This window comes from Rhipicephalus sanguineus, chromosome 2 (genome assembly GCF_013339695.2).
Source record: "Rhipicephalus sanguineus isolate Rsan-2018 chromosome 2, BIME_Rsan_1.4, whole genome shotgun sequence".
Taxonomy (NCBI): domain Eukaryota; kingdom Metazoa; phylum Arthropoda; class Arachnida; order Ixodida; family Ixodidae; genus Rhipicephalus; species Rhipicephalus sanguineus.
Genome location: NC_051177.1, coordinates 205425646 through 205446631, shown reverse-complemented (window position 1 = coordinate 205446631; position 20986 = coordinate 205425646). Strand labels below are relative to the sequence as shown.

The following is a 20986-nucleotide window of genomic DNA, read 5'->3' as shown; positions in this document are numbered from 1 at the left end:
GCCCATGAGCAGGTGGCATAGGTTCTTTGGATTTAACTGACCAATTCAGCACTACAGTAGATTTGTTGTACTTTAAGTACGTGCATTGCTACATATCTCGTGGCACCACATATTGATGTTTTCAGTGGCTCTTGCATTCAAAACATGGCATGCTTTGAAACATCACTCAGTAACCAATCTGATTGGCTTCTTCACATATGTACTGGAGGTTCACATATGTACTGAAAGACAGGGTTTTTCAGTGGCATGTTGTTGCGCAAAGATCAACCCAGATAAATATGCAGCATGTCCTTCGTGATCTTCCGCATGCCAGCGGATGGTTCGTAACGATTATCGACCGCTAATTGAAGAGCACAGCTTTGGGGACGGTTCCTTGCCCGTAGCTCTCTCGATACAAGATGCCTTGCTTAAATTATGATGTGAACGATTTCTCTGGTTGGGGCTTCACAACTTACATAATTTCGAAAAAATGTCTCGAGGGCCCTTTAAACCAGACTTATGTTCAACTCTTCTCTCGTCTCCTACCCTGTGTTCCTGTCATCACTCAGGACATGAACAACCTTGGTGCAAGAATGTCTGCCTCATGACGGACCCTAACCTGGTAAACTTGCCACCTGTTCGAGACACGTTGGACTCTCTTCACCGGCACAATGTCAACTACAGCCTGTTCAGCGAAGTCTGCATCGAGCCCCACTGATGACAGGTGGGTACTGCATTACCGATCGAGCCAAATTATTCGCCGAGACACGAATGTCGCCATTAACTGAAATGTCTCGCGGTGATGGGAATAACGCAGAAATAAACTTACCTGTGCGTTCACAGGAACGGAAGTGTCACCTTTCAATTAAGAATGCACATGGGCCTAAGCAAGGGATACTGGTAAGGCATAACTGTAGTATTCAACTGAACTAGTTTGGCTTATACATGATATTTCATCCTTATCCATGTTTTAATTGAAGGCTGTTACTTATGTAGTTCCGCTATGATGAAATCTGTCTGGCCAGTGAAGTACTACTGAAATAAAGAAAGAAAAAGGTATGAGAATAATCACCATTAAAAGAAGTTCTGCGTATTGTCAATGCATCAGCTGGTATTTTTTGCACTTCTGCTATTATTGACATGCCAAGCCTCAACTGTGACTCGTGAGACATGGTTGGTTGTTCACTCACTAAATGCATACATGATGTGGATTGTTGAAATTCGCACATGTAACAGAGTGAAATAGAGCTACACATACAAATCACTGCTAAACCTCACGCAGCTTGTGTCATGTCACAGAAACGCTTAGCTTGAGAGAAAGTCTCATTTGAAGGGTTTGGCATATGCATAGCACAATCAAGATCTCCCACCCCTGAGTAAATAGAAGATTTGCATTGCCTATGCCATCACCACTCTCTACCATAGGTCGGAAAAAAAAAAATTGGAGCTCACTCAGACTCACTCAAAAAGTACATTTGCTCTGAGGGCTCATTTGGACTCAGAGCTCACCAAATTTTCCGCAACCTGACTCCACTCGCACTCAGACTCGCTAAACTTTTTCTCAGCCGGACACACTCGAACTCAATCTCACCAACATATTACGCTGCCGAACTCACTCAGACTCGCGGCTTGACCTGAGTCTGAGTGAGCCTGAGTGAGTCGACTCATGAGTGCGTTAGCATCAAATAAGCTTTTTCACTCATGGTGCAAATGCTCTTTAACGCCAATATCACACATAATCGGTGCTCTGCGATATACCTTTTGATCTTGTACCTTCAAGTACGACTTATAAGCGGTTTCATCCAGTAAGGACAATGTTTTAAAAAATAACTACTTCCTGTGAAAGAGCTTGTAGGGGAAAGTCATGGCGCCCCCCCCCCCCCACCCTCCTCTCTATCTCATGCCTCTGATCAATAAATATTGAGGTGGCACATGAACACCTAGTGCCTTGAGGATATATGTGTTAATAGACTCGAGCATATAACGTAAGCAAATATTGACGCAAGGTAGGCTGGGCTTGGGGACCTATAACGAGCAGGAGACGATGAACGGGGCTTATGCCATCGATGCTCGACATTGCGACGATTCGAGATGAAGTTCTTATTTCCAGTGGTCGTTCACCAGGTCACGGACGAGGGGCATTCGGCGAAAATCCACAGAGGCCGACACGGCGGTAAGGGCAGGTTCGGGTAGATGTGCCCGGCTTCCCCACAATGAAAACAAAGGGGCCTGTGGTCCGGCGTGCGCCAGACATCGCTCTTCCTTGGTCTTGCTTCGGCGATGAACAGTGGGTGCGAGGACTGAAGCCGACTTCCATTTGCTGAACGGGGTGCACCATGCTGGGAAGTACGCAACGGTGGAGGACGTCGCACTGCTTCGGCGTAGCTCATCTCGACGCACTGCTGTTGTGGCACCTCGTAGTGTTGGGGAGCGGTGGACAGCATGATGTACCTCGGCGCGAACCATCTCCGCAACGGAGAGCTGCCCTACAGGTGGAGCAGGTCATCTGCATCTTTGTAGCTCCTCCTTGATGACAGCCCTGATGAGCTCTCGCAAGGCGCCGGATGTCATTGCCAAGAGTGACAGAAGTTACATCACTTGATTGCACGAAATCGCGGTTATACTGCCTGACACGCTGTTGAAGGGCCCTCTCCATTGCCGTGGCTTCATCGTGGAACTCCGCAAGTGTCGCAGGGCGGGTTTCGAATGAGGCCGGCAAAATTTCTTCCTTGACACCCGCATCAGGTGACGAACTTTCTTGGCTTCAGTCATAGAGGGGTCCGCACGCCCGAACAGCCCAATCCATGTCCTCTATGTATGTTGTCACCCTTTCGTTTGGGCCTTGAACTCTGGCCTCCATCGCACCACTCAGCTCTCCTCCTTCCTGTCCGCTTGGCAAAGGCGCTGAGGAACTGCTGACGAAACTCATCCCACGACGTTAGCGTTGCCTCATAGTTTTCAAACCACGTTTTTGCTGGATCTTCGAGAAAGCTTACGCTCTTGGGTCCAGTCGCTGATGATGGCAACCCGGTCGAAGTGCTCAAGCCAGTCGTCGGCATCCTCGAAAGCAGCTCCATGAAATGTCCTCGGCGTCCTGGTTTGGTTGACGACGAGCTGCGCAGGTGCTTGCACGGTAGCATTAGGAGGTGTTTGATTCATAGTTCACGTGCGTTGAGGTAGCAAACCGTGCTGTGGCTGGGGGCCCTGGAGACGACGACTGGTACGTACATGCACAGGGGTAAGCTTGGTCGGACTATTCGGCGGGCTTGCGTCTGGGGTGTGCTCTGGAGACCGTATCATCTACCGTACCCAGCACTTCCACCAGAAAATGCCACCAGGCTAACTGATTGATTGGAGAAGACACAGGGCAAAGATACAAAATAGGAACGTTTACTCTAGAACAAAGCCGACACCCAAAAGCGCGCGCACACCGAACAACTTGGTTGTTCTCTTTCAAGGGGTTGGCCACTACGGTTGCCCGCCTACCTCACGTCAAGGCTGATGGTAATGCTGAGGATGAGTGGATAGGACCATAGGTCGGCAATGAAAGGTGGAACTCACTCAGGGTCACTCAAGAAATGCATTTTTTTCTGAGAGCTCACTCGGACTCAGGCTCACTAAAGTTTCTCTCAACCGGACTCACTCGGACTCAAACTCGTCAAAATATTGCTCGCCCAGACTCACTCAGACTCGGGGCCCAATGCGAGTCTGAATGAGTTTGCCGACCTATGCTCTCTACTGCCCTACGGTTCTGTAGCTTCATGCCTAAAGCGAGCCCAGAACACTAAAGCACAGCCAGAAAGTGAGCTGAAAAGATCACATGGATGCAGCATTTTCTCATGCATGCAGTTAGAGTGAGTTTAAAAATTCGCCAAAGTGAGGAAAGCACTGTTCCTTAGGGAATGTTGTGAAACGGGAGTGCGCAGTTGACAACCACCCACGTGCCATCGCTATAGAAGCTGTATCGGTCATCGTGATCAGCCTATGTCTATGTCTGGTGCAAGGCGAAGGCATCTTCAAACATCTCCAATTTTATTTATTTTATTTTTATTTAGGAAACACTGCGGTCTTCCACTGCAGTTTTTCTTTTTTCGGACCAGGCAGGTGGGGAACATTACAATAAACAAGTAACCAAACATGGAGAAAAAAATCAAAAGAATAATCAAATTTGCAAGAATACAAAATGGATGATACAACAAATATAACAAAAATATAACAAACCGTAAGAATAAATGGTGGCAGAAATGAAGTGATGTCTTAAAGGGACACTAAAGGCAAATATTAAGTCGACGTTGATTGTTGAAATAGCGGTCCAGAAACCTCGTAGTGCTGCTTTTATGCCAAGGAAGTGCTTATTTTGAAATAAAATCACGTTTTTAGTGGTCCGCATCGTGTTAGCGCGCTTCAAATCTCCCGCCTGAAAATACGACTTCCATACGTCACTGCTGCCGTGCCCAACGTTGCCCGCTTTTACTGCGCGGCCGCCGACACTAGTAGCAGCCGAGCAGAAGTAGCGGGACCCACAGTAGCAACAACGGCGCTGCGGCAAAGACTTGCTCGGATGGGCACATTCAAAGCCTTCACCAAGTTGCGGTTGGTCTTGTAATCCTCAGTACGAAAGTGCAACGAGCACATACGCAGAGGTTTTGACTGTTTAGCACACTGGCTCAATGGCATGGCACTTCGAGCGTAAGGGTTCATTCCGCGGCACCCAGTGAAAAGACACACCGGTTTCCTTGCTGCAGCACTGGCGTTGTGCACCATTCGGGCATCCGGCAATATCACGCGCATGCGGCATTTTGTCGAACTTTCTGTCAGAGCGACTTTCACGAGCACACGCACGGCAGTACGCGATCCCGAAACTACCACTGAGACGGGCGAGGCGCAGTTCGGCAAAACGGAACCTTTGAACCACGCGCGCCGTTCCCCACGGCAACGCCACGGAGGTTTTGTTTTCCATGAATCAAGCGGAAACGAACAAACAGCATTTTATTACGTCTTTCGATGGTCGGAATGTTCTTTTTTTACTGCTGCTAGTTTGATTACTAGTGATTTATTGTAGGCTGACTTCCATACATCATCGGGATCACTTCGAAAATGTCCCACTCGTGGCGCTCATCATGTGATACATTTAGCTTAATTTCTCGGTAAGTAGGGCACTGCTGTTGATAATATTGCCGTTTTAGAAGTTGTCATACATTGGGCTTTCACTCTGACATAAATTGTTATTTGCCTTTAGTGTCCCTTTAAAGCACAAAGAAAAACAATATAACATGCATACAGACAAATTTATACACATGGAAATGCCTCAAGTATTACAAATTACCTACCCTGTCTTGTGTGAGCCGAGTCTATTTTATGCCCGCACTTTTTCTCATTTCATCACTGCACCTAGAATTCTGCCATCCTCGGCTGCACTTCGCGTCCCTTGGTATCCGTTCCATCATCACCAGTTATCTGTCCCACACATTGTGTGGTCGCTAGAGGTGTGTTCATCAGCAAAGTATGCAGTGTGTTTTGTCAGATGTTGTTGCACCATTATTTACTGTGACTGGATGGCACGTCTGTTCATCAGCTGTCGGATCGACCGACAAGCCAGTCCATTGACACTTGTGCTTTGCTGTGTGTGCAGCTTCCAGAAGGCCATAGCATTTGCCCGAGCATCGGAGTACGACGCATTCCTGGCAGTGGGCGGTGGCTCCACCATCGACACATGCAAGGCCGCCAACCTCTACTCGTCCAACTGCGACCGGGACTTCCTGGATTTTGTCAACGCTCCCATTGGTCGTGGAATTCCCATACCATCGAACCTCAAGCCACTGGTTGCAGGTGATGTAGCTGAGTGTGCCACTCAAATTTGTTCTGTCCTTTCTGCCTCATTTTTTCACAAAGTGTGAAAAGAGATCAGAAAGTCTGTAATGGTGTGAAGTGTGGAAACAGGAATTAAATGGGACATATATAATAATGCAATTGTGATTACTCAGTTCTGTTCCAATGAATGATTGATAAATGTGCACGTCAGCAAACACTTCATCACAGAAGTGTGGTTTACCATTTTCTGATTTGTGTATCTCATGAACAGCTATTAGAATTAACCAAGTAGGCCCTCAAGACATCCTACTTATTAATTCTATTGCGTTCTTTTCATGTTTATTTCATGTTTCATGTTTCATGTTGGTTTATTCATTTCGTCTATTCCATATACAGTGGACTCTCGGTAAACGGAACTTGAAGGGACCAGGAAAATGTGTTCCATTTAACAGGAGTTCCGTTTACTGAGAGATGTACAGGGGTGCGGAACCCAAGTATGAAACCAATTATATTAGATGCAGTTGTTCCGTTTAAGCAGCAGTTCCGTTTAACAGATTTCCGTTTACTGAGAGTCTACTGTACTAGCTTGATTTTCTCCCTGCTTGCCACACACTATATATTGTGACTGACCATCCTCGTGGTAACATGTTTGCAACGCTACTTGTTTCGCTGAGGAAACACGGGTAGAAAACTAATGGTTATGCCATCATTACATTTTGACAGCCAATATTTCTTCGTCGAAGCAGTAACGGTACGTGCACATTGTTTTCGCCCCTCTGGCTGCGTATTGTTATAGTGGCTTTTCAACACAGCGTTTCTTGTATGGCAGTTATGAGGAGGGCCCTCTCGTGGACCCTGAAAAAAACAGCCGTTGCTGTACTTTCTTTTCTGCATTTCAGTGTTCAACTGAAGAGGGGCGCTTCTATATAGACATGTTCCTAAAGCAGGTTAAGTACACCGCAACAACTCTGGTGAAAAAGTTAATGTCCTTTAAAGGGACACTAAAGGCAAATATTAAGTCGACGTTGATTGTTGAAATAGCGGTCCAGAAACCTCATAGTGCTGCTTTTGTGCCAAGGAAGTGCTTATTTTGAAATAAAATCACGTTTTTAGTGGTCCGCATCGCATTAGCGCGCTTCAAATCTCCCGCCTGAAAATACGACTTTCATACGTCACTGCTGCCGTGCCCAACGTTGCCCGCTTTACTGCGCGGGCCGCCGACACTAGTACAGCAGCCGAGCGGAAGTAGCGGGACCCACAGTAGCAACAACGGCGCTGCGGCGAAGACTTGCTCGGATGGGCACATTCAAAGCCTTCACCAAGTTGCGGTTGGTCTCGTAATCCTCAGTACGAAAGTGCAGCGAGCACACACGCAGAGGTTTTGACTGTTTAGCACACTGGCGCAATGGCATAACACTAAGCCACGTCGAACGTAAGGGTTCATTCCGCGGCACCCAGTGAAAAGACACACCGGTTTCCTTGCTGCAGCACTGGCGTTGTGCACCATTCGGGCATCCGGCAATATCACACGCATGCGGCATTTTGTCGAACTTTCTGTCAGAGCGACTTTCACGAGCGCGCAAAACACGCACGGCAGTACGCGATCCCGAAACTACCACTGAGACGGGCGAGGCGCAGTTCGGCAAAACGGAACCTTTGAACCACGCGCGCCGTTTCCCACATGGCAACGCCACGGAGGTTCTTTTTTCTACGAATCAAGCGGAAACGAACAAACAGCATTTTATTACGTCTTTTGATGCTCGGAATGTTCTTTTTTTACTGCTGCTAGTTTGATTACTAGTGATTTATTGTAGGCCGACTTCCATACGTCATCGGGATCACTTCGAAAATGTCCCACTCGTGGCGCTCATCATGTGATACATTTAGCTTAATTTCTCGGTAAGTAGGGCACTGCTGTTGATAATATTGCCGTTTTAGAAGTTGTCATACATTGGGCTTTCACTCTGACATAAATTTGTTATTTGCCTTTAATGTCCCTTTAAAACCATTATGTTTCTTCTCATTCACTGCTGTTCAGATTTCCTCCTGCTCGTGTGGTGGGCCTAAAGGCAAACCATTTTTTGTGAGGTGCAGTCAAGTGGCATGAAAGGTGCGTGTTCAGGGAGGCTTTAACACTTTCGTGACCGCACCTATTCCCATCGATCGTATGTTATCGATCGTATGACTTCAAGTTCAAATTTTGGCGCTCACTGAGTGCTTCTGGACAGCTAACGCCATTTAAAGGATCAAAGAGGCATTATTTTATCAGTTTCGCTTTTGAGTTTCTTTTTTTCCCATATTGGGGGAATTTTTAAAGCTCCTTTGCAGTCTGGGAGGTGAGCGCTTGTGGTTTCGGTTATGGAGTCGACATCAGTCGCGGGTGCTCCACAAAAACGGCTAATTTTGACAAACTCCAATGAATCTGAGCATCAGTTTCTGGATTACGGTAGCAGCACAGGCACGGAAGATGACATCGATTTGTTAAACTTGAGCACGGACGGCGATAGTGCATCAAACCACCCCAATCCATCAGCAGGTATCCACTGGTAAGCTTCGCTCTCTCCTCGGGCCATTTTATCACTGCCACACATTGATGTAAACGTATCCAGTGCGTACTAAAGGTCCCAGCTCTTATCTTCGGGGTGTCAACTTCGTTCGGGCGGCAGCATTTGGCGCCAGCAGAAAGAGCGGAGTTCTCTCCACAAAGATGGCGCGGAGTGGACCTTGACCTAGCACTCCAGAGTGCCACGTGGCACCTTCTTCGTGTTGTTTTTCACCACAGAAGTCATCAGAGAGATATGCAACCACACAAATAAGTATGCGTGGAGGCATATTTTCGAAAAGCCAATGCACAGTGAGAGGACCAGATCCTGGAGCGAGGTCACTGAGGAGGAGATGCGCATGTTCGTCGGACTTCTGGTGTACACGGGAATCGTCCAAGGCCCGTGCCTAGATTGCTGTTGGAGTCGACGACACATATTTCCAGGCGTTCTTCCACCGTCAGTGATGCCACGGAAAAGATTCCAGGCGTTGCTTGCCTTCTTGAGTGTCTCTGATCCGGAGAAGACGACTGTCGCATCCCACGGGAAGTTTCACCGGGTGTCTTCTCTACTGCAACACATGAACGAATCATCGCGCTATTTTTTCATCCGCATCGGAACCTTTCCATGGATGAGAAAATGGTGAAATCTAAAGGTCAGTCTGGCATTCAGCAGTCCATGTGGGAGAAAGTGGTCAAATGGGGATACAAGTTATGGATTTTGGCAGATTCGGAAACAAGGTACGCTGTTCCTTTTAACGTATGCACGGAAAGGCACCTCAGGGTGCCCAGCACCAACCACAAAAAATTTGAAAAATACCAGAACTGCAAACTATGCTCCAAAGAAGGGAAAGTTGAGCAGAAAAAATATGTTTTCTGCAAAACATGTGCAGCCAACCTTTGTTTCACCGTGTTGAAAAACTGCTTTATGCGGTGGCATTATAGGCACTAGTTGCTTGTATTTTTGTATGCATGTAAATAGCTTTTGTACTTACAGAGCTTATATTTGCAGTGTTATTCTATAAGGCCTTTTTGTTCAAAATGCATATTTCGATTTTTTTTAATGTTTACTCTGTGCAGAGTAGCATTGATGTTTTTATGATTTCTTCTTGTTGTTACATTTTTCTTTGTTTGATAATACTATTAGAAATAAATCTGTTTGAAATTAATACTGTTGGAAAGACCAGTTCTTCCTCTATCATTTGATACCCTACACTATAGCATCAATCAATTTCTGTGGCAGGAAGCAGTATTTGCTGGACTACCCAAAACAACCAATTTTTCGGCATTCACGAAAGGGTTAAAGAACATGCATACTAGTCTTTGTCTCGTGTGCAGGAATTTGATTCGTCTTATTGTGCGTCGTGATTTGACAAGCACGTTCTCAATGTGAGTGCATTACCAACCAGCCCAACATGCCCCCCTGCTTTGGGAGCATCGTTACTTTTCCTGCTCACGGTTTGTCTCTCAACCTGCAGTGCCCACCACGGCTGGCACGGGGAGTGAGACGACAGGTGTGGCCATCTTCGACTACCTACCTCTGCGTGCCAAGACGGGCATTGCGCACCGTGCCCTCAAGCCTACCCTAGGCATCGTTGACCCCCTGCATGCTCTCCACATGCCCGAGAGAGTGGCCGCCTACAGTGGATTTGACGTGCTCTGGTACCGTTCCTTGCCTGATCACTATTCTGTCTAGCCTAACCTCTTCTGAAGCTGCTCTCAGTGTTGGCTGTATTAGACCACCCGACTTCCTCCTCGAGACAAGCCGAGCAAACAATAGTTCAGTGGACTCTCTTTAACAGAAACCACAAGGGACTAATGAAGTGAGTTCTGTTAATCAGCAATCTTATTTACTGAGAGACAAAGCTGATGGGTAAATACTATAATGTGCTTTTCTTAAAGAAGCATTTGCTCTACAGCATAGGAAAAAAAAATAATTGCATAGTGCAAAGAGATTCTTAGCTACTGACTATCACTCATAGCAGCTAACTGCATGAAATTAACTCTGTGTTTGCATCCCTTTTATTGCCACTTTCATTGCACCCCTATCGGTGGATGTTTGCGAAACTGGGGAGGTAAATCAAAGCTACGTAGCCAGTCTGCGGTGCCTAAAGCCAACTTCAGACCAGCAATAAAGCATCCGCCATACCAATGGAGAACACAAAGAACCAGTGTGTACCACGATGTTATTGATGCATATTGCAATGCGACTGACATTGCCTGTTTAGTTTCATTTTTGCTGATGCTCGCAGTTTTGTTTATCCAGTATTGCAGAAACAATGGAACCATCTAATGAACTTTTTTTTGTTTTTAGCATTGCTTGAATGCAAAACAAACCAACTGCGAGGACAGTGGTCCAGTTAAGCAGAAGTTACATTGAAACAATTTTTCTTTATCGTGGTTTTACTGTACAACAAAAACGAAGATGTACCATTGCTTATCATGCTACGTTAGCACTCGTTACCTCAAGAACACAATACCAGCTGCCGAGCAAACAATTCAAATAGCCTCCCTTAATGAAATGACTCAGTTATCTGCACAACAGAATGGTAGCACGGATCTGCTGCCTTTGAGTGTTCATGCATATCATTTTGTTACGCAGCCATGCACTGGAGTCGTACACGGCCATTCCTTTCAACAAGCGCACCCCTTGCCCACCCAATCCCATCCAGAGGCCTGCCTACCAGGGCAGCAACCCCATCAGCGATGTCTGGTCACTCTACGCACTGCGCATCATCAACAAGTACTTCAAGAGGTATGTGCCCATACTTGATGTCACTAGAGTGTCGACCACAGGCGATGCTAGTGCCTTATAAGCGGTAACTTGCACATAGAAATGTATAATTTGCTGCTTTTTCCTGATGAGTCACCATTTCTCATTCTCGCAGAGCTGTGTATGACAAGGGGGATGTCGAGGCCCGCTCCCACATGCATCTGGCCAGCGTCTATGCTGGCATTGGCTTTGGCAATGCCGGGGTCCATCTCTGGTGAGCTTGTGGCTAGATGTAGTTTCACACTTGTTGTCTGAACTCTTAGTCATGAACTGTCATTCAGTGGCTAACATCCATAGACTGTTGCACTGTCTATGACATATGGACCACTCATTTTGGTGGCTATGGCTTGTACTGCAGAGCCCAAAGTTGTAGCTTCAATTTCTGGCCGGGGCAGCTACACATCAAGATGAATTGGTAATGTCAAGAATTCCTGTGCCCTGTGCATTCGATCTGCATTAAAGATACTCACATGACCAAAATAAACTGGGAACTTCTGCGCTTTATTGGGATGTTGAACACTATTCAGTAAGTCAGTTATATTTTTAGGGGCGAAGCTCCTTAGGGTGTGGGTCGTTTCTCTTCTGTAGTAGTAGTAGTATGTATGTATGTAGCCAGCTCTAGTTTAATGAATTGCTCACTAGATGGCGTTTCATGTATTTATTAGAGCTCTAGTTTAATGAATTGCTCACTAGATGGCGTTTCATGTATTTCTTAGAGTGGCTGTTTAAAGATGACAGATGGCGCTCGTATAATGCAAATGGCACATGTCATTGGATGCCTGCGATTGTAAAAGGCGCTCGCTCTTGGCGCACTTTCTCTTTCGCTCGGAGTCGCCGGATGGAGGCAGACAAGGCGCTCGCTCTTGGCGCGCTTTCTCTTTTGCTCGGAGTCGCCAGATGGAGGCACGACAAGGCGCTCGCATCTTGGCGCGCTTTCTCTTTTGCTCGGAGTCGCCAGATGGAGGCAGACAAGGCGCTCGCTCTTGGCGCGCTTTCTCTTTCGCTCGGAGTCGCCAGATGGAGGCAGACAAGGTGCTCGCTCTTGGCGCGCTTTCTCTTTTGCTCGGAGTCGCCAGATGGAGGCAGACAAGGCGCTCGCTCTTGGCGCGCTTTCTCTTTTGCTCGGAGTCGCCAGATGGAGGCAGACAAGGCGCTCGCTCTTGGCGCGCTTTCTCTTTTGCTCGGAGTCGCCAGATGGAGGCAGACAAGGCGCTCGCTCTTGGCGCGCTTTCTCTTTCGCTCGGAGTCGCCAGATGGAGGCAGACAAGGCGCTCGCTCTTGGCGCGCTTTCTCTTTCGCTCGGAGTCGCCAGATGGAGGCAGACAAGGTGCTCGCTCTTGGCGCGCTTTCTCTTTTGCTCGGAGAGTCGCCAGATGGAGGCAGACAAGGTGCTCGCTCTTGGCGCGCTTTCTCTTTTGCTCGGAGTCGCCAGATGGAGGCAGACAAGGTGCTCGCTCTTGGCGCGCTTTCTCTTTTGCTCGGAGTCGCCGGATGGAGGCAGACAAGGCGCTCGCTCTTGGCGCGCTTTCTCTTTTGCTCGGAGTCGCCGGATGGAGGCAGACAAGGCGCTCGCTCTTGGCGCGCTTTCTCTTTTGCTCGGAGTCGCCGGATGGAGGCAGACAAGGCGCTCGCTCTTGGCGCGCTTTCTCTTTGCTCGGAGTCGCCAGATGGAGGCAGACAAGGTGCTCGCTCTTGGCGCGCTTTCTCTTTTGCTCGGAGTCGCCAGATGGAGGCAGACAAGGCGCTCGCTCTTGGCGCGCTTTCTCTTTGCTCGGAGTCGCCAGATGGAGGCAGACAAGGCGCTCGCTCTTGGCGCGCTTTCTCTTTTGCTCGGAGTCGCCAGATGGAGGCAGACAAGGTGCTCGCTCTTGGCGCGCTTTCTCTTTTGCTCGGAGTCGCCAGATGGAGGCAGACAAGGCGCTCGCTCTTGGCGCGCTTTCTCTTTCGCTCGGAGTCGCCGGATGGAGGCAGACAAGACTTCGGAGCGGTGAGCGCGCAAGGCGGCGCCAGCGTGCGCTCGTAGACAGAATCCGGCCGTGAGAGAACGAGAGGCCGAAGCGTGTCGTCAGGCTGCGCGTCGACGCCGCCAAGATCTGGCCGTACGGGAAAGAGAGGCCGAAGCGTGTCGTCACGCTGCTCGGCGACACCGGGAAAACCCCTCAGTGCTAGAACGAGAGGCCGAATCGGCACGGCCATCTACCTTGCGCCCAATCTCTCCACTGGGTACGTGAAGGCGTTCATCGACGAGGCAATGCGCAAGTACGACAGGAACAGACTGTTTCTACTCATCAGCGATTTCAGCGTCGACGTTGCAGACAGAAGTAAGGACTGGTTGATGCAACACATGGCAATCAGATATGGACTCAGATGCATATCGTTAGACCACCCGAAACCAACCACCATCAGGGGAACTTGCATCGATGTAGTGTTTGCCAACTTCACGTTAACACCCATACAAGAACCACTTTCCCTGCATTTCACCGATCACAAAGCGGTGATAATGAAGGGACCACGTAAACCAACAGTACAATAAGAGTTTGATGTTTAATATATACACGGTGTTTCACTATGATGTACTGGGCGAATTTCACGGAAGAGTTTCACGGTTTACCGATGATTCCCTCCAGAGCTTGACCCCACTCATCATCATTCACCCCGTGGATATGGTGTGATTTTTTTCACCGTGTAATCATTGTTGGACAATGTCTTATCAGTTCAACTGAACTTCAGCCCTCGTCAAGAACTTATGTGCCTGTCACTTCGATTGTGTAGAAGTACAGTGGAATCTTGTTCATACCACTTTCATGGAAAGTGGAAAGTAATGCTATTATCCAAAGCAATCCCTGAAAAGTAGAGTAGGCAAACTCGGAGTCAAACTGAATGGCGAAAGTGTGTGCATTACATTGATTAGCAGTGTGGCTATTTCCCTCTCTGCTCTCTCTCGGTGGTAATTTCCCCATGCTGCTGCTGTAGAATCTGCACAGTGGCTGGCGTGTAAGACGTCTTGTGGGTCATTGGGATGTTATTTAAGCTAGTGTACCGGAATATAAATCAATGTAGTTTGGAAATACCACTTCCGCAGTTGTGTTAGTAGAAAATGTGATTGCAGTAATTGTATGAAAATATATTGCTACTGTTGAGCATTGGCCAGGAAACGAAAAAAAAAGTATTATCCCCAGAAGCATATTATGAAACTTCACTGTACAGTGGACCGTATTGAGCTTTGAACATCTGTGGATATGGTGAGTAAAGAACTCTGCATGTCTTGTTCTTTTTCTTTCTCCCCATTTTCGCACTTTATCGTGGGCTGCAAGCCATGGCATGTCCTATCCTATCGCCGGCCAAGTGAAAGACTACAAGGCAACTGAGTACGTCACCGATCACCCCATCATTGTGAGTGCCAAGCACTGTTTCTTGCATTCATTGGGAAGTAGCTTGCGCAGAGTATGACATTTCTTGGAGATGTACCCTACCTGCTAGTGTTTTGTGCGTGATAAGGTAGGCATCATCTCTCAGTGATAATTTTTTTATATAGCCACTGCTTTCTGTTCTCGTCAGGTTAGGCTGCTGACCAATGGATCTTTCTGTGCATGTGTGTGCAACTTTTCAATATTGATATGGTTTAGTTGTAATACCTAAGATTAGTAAATAGCAGTAATTGTCAGTATTAGCTGGGATAGAATGTGTCTGACCTCTTCAGACCCTGTGCCCACTTTCGTGGACAACATCCTTCATCGTTTTCATTGCTCACTAATGCAGGCGCACAGAACCTACAAAAACCTATTACAGTAAACTCTCACTTGTACGAACGTCGGTTTAACGAATATTCCAGAATAGCGAACTTTTAGAAAATCCCCGGCGATTTTCTTATGCATTCTATGCAAGAATCTTTCAGTTAAACGAATTTCAGAATAGTGAATTTTTCAGTTGAATGAACTTGATCCGCGGACCCAGGCTCATTTTTTAAATCAATTCAACGAAGTTTTGTGCACTGCAGCACTGGCATAGCCGATGCGAGCCGCCACTAAATCGCCCATCCATCGGCGGCGGCGCGACACAGCTGGACGCTGACAGTGGTGCTTCATTTGAGGACTATGTGCAGTGTGACAGTGATCATGTCACTTGTGCAGAACTATCTGATTTGGAAATTGTTTCGAGTGTTCGTCCGGAACCAGAAGAAAAAGAGTGCGACGAGGAAGTCGTAACGGCTGAGGCAGGTTCAAATCTTGCAACTCTAGCCGAGGCGGTACAGTATGTTAGAAAGTTGCGAGACTCCGTGTCTCAGCAACAAGCTGTGCCAGAGGCAGTGCACAGAAACGTAGACTCTCTGGAAAGCTTTGTCTCTTCTTGCACTTTAAGGGCACCAGTCCAAATGAAAATTACAGAGTTCTTTTCAAAATAAATTGCATTTCACACTTTTGACTCTAATGTCTGCTGTGCCCAATGCTGTTCCATATTCTAGTGAATATTCAGTTTAGTGAACTTTCAGTTAAGTGAACTATTTCCTTGGGTCCCTTGAAGTTCACTCAATTGAGAGTTCACTGTAATTTATTTGCAACTTCGCTATGGCTCAAGACCAAGCAACAGGGAGGAAAAATATGGCTCTTATTTCTGCACTTTCGCTTATCCAAAATAAAATTTATTGTTCAATAATAATAAAAACTCTATTCATAATATCACTTACGTTATATTTGGCTACAAATGGCATGGCTACTTTGGCTACATTTAGCTTGAGTACTGGCTCTTTTCCAAAGCTACTCAGCAGCAACCCTGCCTTTGGTCATTACATGCAAATATTTTGTTGATATTGGTTTGTGAGAAAAAAAAATCTGCGATTTCAGTCAGGCATACTGAAGCATCCTCGCTGAAAAAATGAATGTGTTTTGCCTTTAAGGTAGCCTAACACCAGCCCAGTGGCGTGATTGCTGCACCAATAGCGCCAACTGTGCCAAGAGGTGAAGCCTGCTACATCCTGCTACATTTCAGCAGAAATCGCGTAATTTGCACCGAGCGTGAGCCAAGACATCATTTTTGCCGTCTTTTCGAGAGAAAAAATGATGGCAGGTGCTCGAATTACTTACATATGTTACCGTTGTAATTTTTAGTGAACATTGGAGCACAGAGGCGAGAGCTGTGTAGTTTTAAAATTTTCTCGGGGCCAATAACTACGTACTCAGCAGAAAATATTATTCGATTGAGTTAATGGTGATGAACAAGGAAATCACAGTTGCTGCCCAATTCTTGATTGTGCTTACAATACTGTTCATCCCTCACCACCATTTCTGCTATAACTTTGCCCATTGCGACCATCTTGCCTAACTACAAAGACATGCATGCCGTGTCTCGTAAATGGCGACTTCTGCACTGAAGCACGTGCCTCGCCGTAAACTTTTGCTTCGTGCAAATAGGTGGTGGCACGCAAAATCATGTAAGATGGCAGGTGGTATGAGAGCTCGATGTACTGACCCAGACAGCGATGCTGGGGATGCGAGAGGTGGAAGCTGAAGTTGCCATGTATTGTGTAGCTAATTGTTTTGATCGAAATGTTAAGTTTACATATGCAAGGTTCATTTCAGCACTGTACTAAGTGTATAGATTCAATGAAGCGGTTAAATCTGCATGTTGAGTTCACCACCCGGAAAGGGGGGGGGGGGTGTGGCTGCCAAGCAGTGCCAACTACCCATACTCTGAAATTACGTTGTCAAGTCAGGTACAAAGAGTTACCGAGTGCTGTGGATGCAGAAGAACTCTAATAATCTGTAAAATTACAGCTTTTTGCGAGACATTAGTCTATTATATCAAAAATAATTGTATTAATTACAGTAAGCATTGCATGTATGTAATTAGAACTTTTCATTTTAGGTTATTTTACAAAAACAGGTGGTACTGCCATTCGTTCCGACTACTAAAAGATTTCGTACAGGGCACTCAAGCTTTAATACCATACAACGGCATGGATTTATCAGCAACTGCATCCGCTTAAAGGGGTCATGAAGCACCCCTTGGGCTGATTGAAAAAACACATCCTGCGGAAAGCTGACACGGCTATGAACTGCTCTGCCAAATATTACAGTCGTGCGCGCCGCGTAATGGCCACAAGCGGAGCGCGAAGTTGCCGTTTCCCCAGGCACCCTCTTTTCAAACAGAGGCCGGTTCTCACTCTCGTCGGTCTGTCCGCTGTACGTCGCAAGAGACATAGCATGCTTATTGGCCGATAGCCGACGTAAATCGAGAGCGGCGTTCGGATCAGATGCGCTTCTTGCCGCGGGGTGCCGCCACTTGCCGGCGCCGCACTCCTCAGTACACGGTAGCCGCACTCGCGCAAGCGAATCACAGCGGGAGAGCGATCGCGTTTCATGACGCGCGCTGGCGTAACTTCTTTCCCCCATGCCATCCCTCCCTGTCTAGCTTCCAGTGCGCTCGTCGGCACGAGAAAAGAGAGAAAGCGCTGGGAGCGTGCGCCAAACCCCCGTAACTCCGCTGATTCTTGACGGATTCGAGAAATTTTTGCGGCAATCGATTCGGGAGGCAGTACACTCCGATACTGAGGCCATTAGATCATTACTTGGAAAAGTGGTTCATGACCCCTTTAAGTGGCCTGTTGGGAAAGCACGGTGACGTAGGGTTGCCACCGGTCTAGTTTTAGACTGGCCAGGCCGGTTTTTCAGATGGCGAGCTGGTTGCCGGTTCGCACCGGCCGCCATTGGCCAGCTTTTCTTTTTGTCATAATATCGCGATTATTTATTTTTTGGGTGTTTTATAAGCGTCAGTTCAACAACTACGACATTAATATTTATCGTCAATCACCAAAACTCTTACGCTATTAGTCAACCACTTTCTGGGATCCCTTCAAGTCTAGCGATCAATGGAACAGAGCATATTATTGCGCGTGTATGGTACATGAATATCCGACATTTTTGTGGCATATGCACATTTTAACGTTCCTTTGTGTCTATAGTGCCACTGGCTTGTTGGATTCAGATGCAAAGAAGAGCTTTTTTATGGACGAAGCATTGTGGTTCCTTTTCAGTGCAGCACATCAAGAGTAATAAGCAAAGCGTCATTCCAATCACGGGTACTTTTATGTCAGCAATTAGGCTACTAGTTGGTTAGCAGAGTGTGCTGCTTTTGTTTGTGCATTGGGTTTATTTGGCTCAATAGCCCCCTCGAAGGGCCGGGTTTTTTTTTTTCGGTAAAAGGTGGCAACCCTACGGTGATGGACTATCCCAGTATATCGGTGCTGCTTCTTGAATTCAACGCAAGTTAAACACCTGCCTAAATAAATACGAAGCCTTTCATTCTCACAACTTTCTTTGAGTGCAGCATTGGAATTTAAACACATTATATCAGTTATTCATTAAACCGTCTATGTTATTAACTGCTAAAGAACGAAAAGCCTAACGAGTCTGTCCATAAAGTGCAACTTCACCACACAACTCGAACGTCTAGGTTGTACTGAAAGTGCAGACGTGATCACAACAGTTCTTTTCAATAATAAAAAAGAATATTCATGGAAAATTTGCGCTGCCTGGAGCTTCATGGAATGCCCCTCTGAATAACAAACAAGAATCATATCGGGAGGAAATGTTGGGCGGCCTGATGTCCCGGATATACAAGTTTAGGGCTGTCTGCAGAAAGCGAGGAGCAGCGAGTTAATACTGGCCTTTCGGACATTATGTATAAGTACACATGTATGTGTGCATGTATTTATCTTGTTAAATGTGGTAAAATTACTCCTGCTTAGCGACTTACAAAGCTGTGCTCAAAAACAAGTGACGGGCAACTGCTCCAAAAGGCATGTTTTGCTGCTCCAGAACAAGGTTTTAGCTGCTCCAGAAGCTGCACCAAATTGGCTTCGGCCAGTCACATCACTGCCAGCCTCATCATTACAGATATTGGCAGTGGCAGCAGATAAAAAGATCTTCGTGGCACGCTCTTTTCATGTGATTCCCACGAATGATGGGAAGAGACTTGTGATGTGCCTTTCTAGCGTAGTGATTATGATTGTACAGCAGGAAAGCAACAATTACTTTAATTATTTCTACCTTTTCTCACATGTATCCCTGTGTCGAGGCTATTGACCTAAAGGGGCTCTCACCAGGTTTAAGAGCTTCAAATATAAACAAGCACAATGTTTAGACTAGTCTGTGATGATTGCGACAGCAAAGTATGACATGTCTGTGTGGCGCAGAAATTTTCAAATCTTCAAATGGAAAACCACGCACCTTTCCTTTCAAAGGAGATTCGCTTGGAGAGATAGAAAAATTGCCAGGCCTTCGTGGAACGTGCAGCACAGTCACAGTGAAAGCTAGAAGAGTGGCCTTTCTAGAGCCCGTTGTAGGCTCTTTGGGGCAAATATATACTCCACTTTGTGCATCAGGTGCAATGCTGCGGAAGCTATGCAAGAAGTTCGGCCAGAAAGATGTGTGAGTACGGGCGTCTCGTGCTTGGCTTTCTTTCTTGTAAACGCTTGTGCAACCCGAGCACGAGCCAGTGTGTGATGTGTCACGACGCGCTGTGAATGGAACACCAAAAAATAAAAACAAAGAGACGCTAAGCAGTCCAGAACAACTTATTGACAATCGTATAATGTGGTTTGTTTATATCGGAAGTACAAAGCATGTTCATTTACAGTATAGACCGCTTATAACGTAAGTCGCCGGAGTCGCGAATATCCGCACTATAAGCGGTACCGCACTATAACCAAAACAACCTTTTCAAAGGCTGCACTTGCGCAAAACGTGTTGAGCATGTAGCCTCGCGTGTCCGATAATCGACATATGCGGTTTGGGGCGCTTACAACCACTTAAATCTCCGAATGCATGTTCAAAAATTAACCGCCAAAGACCCGCATTGCCAACGAAATGAACACGGGGGAAAAAGCAAACAAAACAAAGTGCCATCGCGGAAATTCGCCGACTACGTTTCAGGCCACCTTGAGGTATGCGCATTACACAGAAACCATGTCGAATCGCGACCGAAATTTCACGTGCTGAGCGCGGTACCGATCGTTCGATTTCACGGGCGCGCACGCGATGTCCAAGACATTGCAATCGAATCCGGAACCACCATTCGAGAGTCGCTTGTGCCAACCATGCTCTCGTTTTCCTTAACGATATGATTCCCTTCCCTTCAGGTGCAGCCATCGCAAAAAGTTTCGTTGATTCCGCACCAAGCAGCAACTTTTATCGCCCGCGACCGCTACCGAAAAGCAACCAAGGCTGATTAGGCCTAACCTGCGGTTCAGCATGTTGTCGCGGGAAGTTTGTCCAAGACAACATGAAGGTCGAACGTCGAAAAGATCGCACTCAAGCACTAACCCAAGAACAGCGCGCGTGATACGAAGTTTGTGTTCGCGGCCAGGAGACCAACGGCGACAAAAGCCCGCCAAGCTCGTTTAAGTCCGCGCACTGGCAGAAAGGCGAAAGCTCGCGTCATGAAGCCGCAAAACTTTTCAATTTGCGGACGAGGTAGCAAACGCGATATCTGTAGCAAGTGTGATAACAACGACGCTTTTCCCGACAGGAAACTTACTTTAAAGCGCACTTGATGAGGACGCGATCGTACGTTCCACGCATTCCACGCGGAACGCGCTGCCGGCAAGCTGCCGCGGAGCCTTGCCGCCGCCGGTGCAAAGGCTACTCCGTCGCCTAGGCAACCACCATCCTTCCCCGCTCGGCGAGCCCGCATAGCGCTGCCGCGGTCTTTTTCCTCCCTCCGCCCCTCGTTCGTTCACTGTGCGTGCCCTCGCCCTTCGCAACGACCTCGTCGCTCCCTCCCCAGCGGCGTACCTCCTTTGAGAACCGCACCCGCTGCCGCGTTTGTTAGAAATATTTTGCCGCAACCGCATTATAAACGGTATTTCATCTTGGAGGACTGCACAA

The 20986-nt window shown here is 47.2% G+C and overlaps 1 protein-coding gene across 1 annotated transcript in view; it reads left to right on the top strand.

Moving 5' to 3' along the window:
* Positions 1 to 20986, top strand: part of LOC119384022 (hydroxyacid-oxoacid transhydrogenase, mitochondrial-like) — a 37248-nt gene that overhangs the window by 7974 nt on the left and 8288 nt on the right. Inside the window, 8 exon segments of the mRNA XM_037652308.2 lie at positions 549 to 567; positions 570 to 688; positions 690 to 703; positions 5612 to 5808; positions 9808 to 9991; positions 10932 to 11084; positions 11218 to 11316; positions 14417 to 14495. Coding sequence (XP_037508236.2) covers positions 549 to 567; positions 570 to 688; positions 690 to 703; positions 5612 to 5808; positions 9808 to 9991; positions 10932 to 11084; positions 11218 to 11316; positions 14417 to 14495 — 864 coding nt within the window.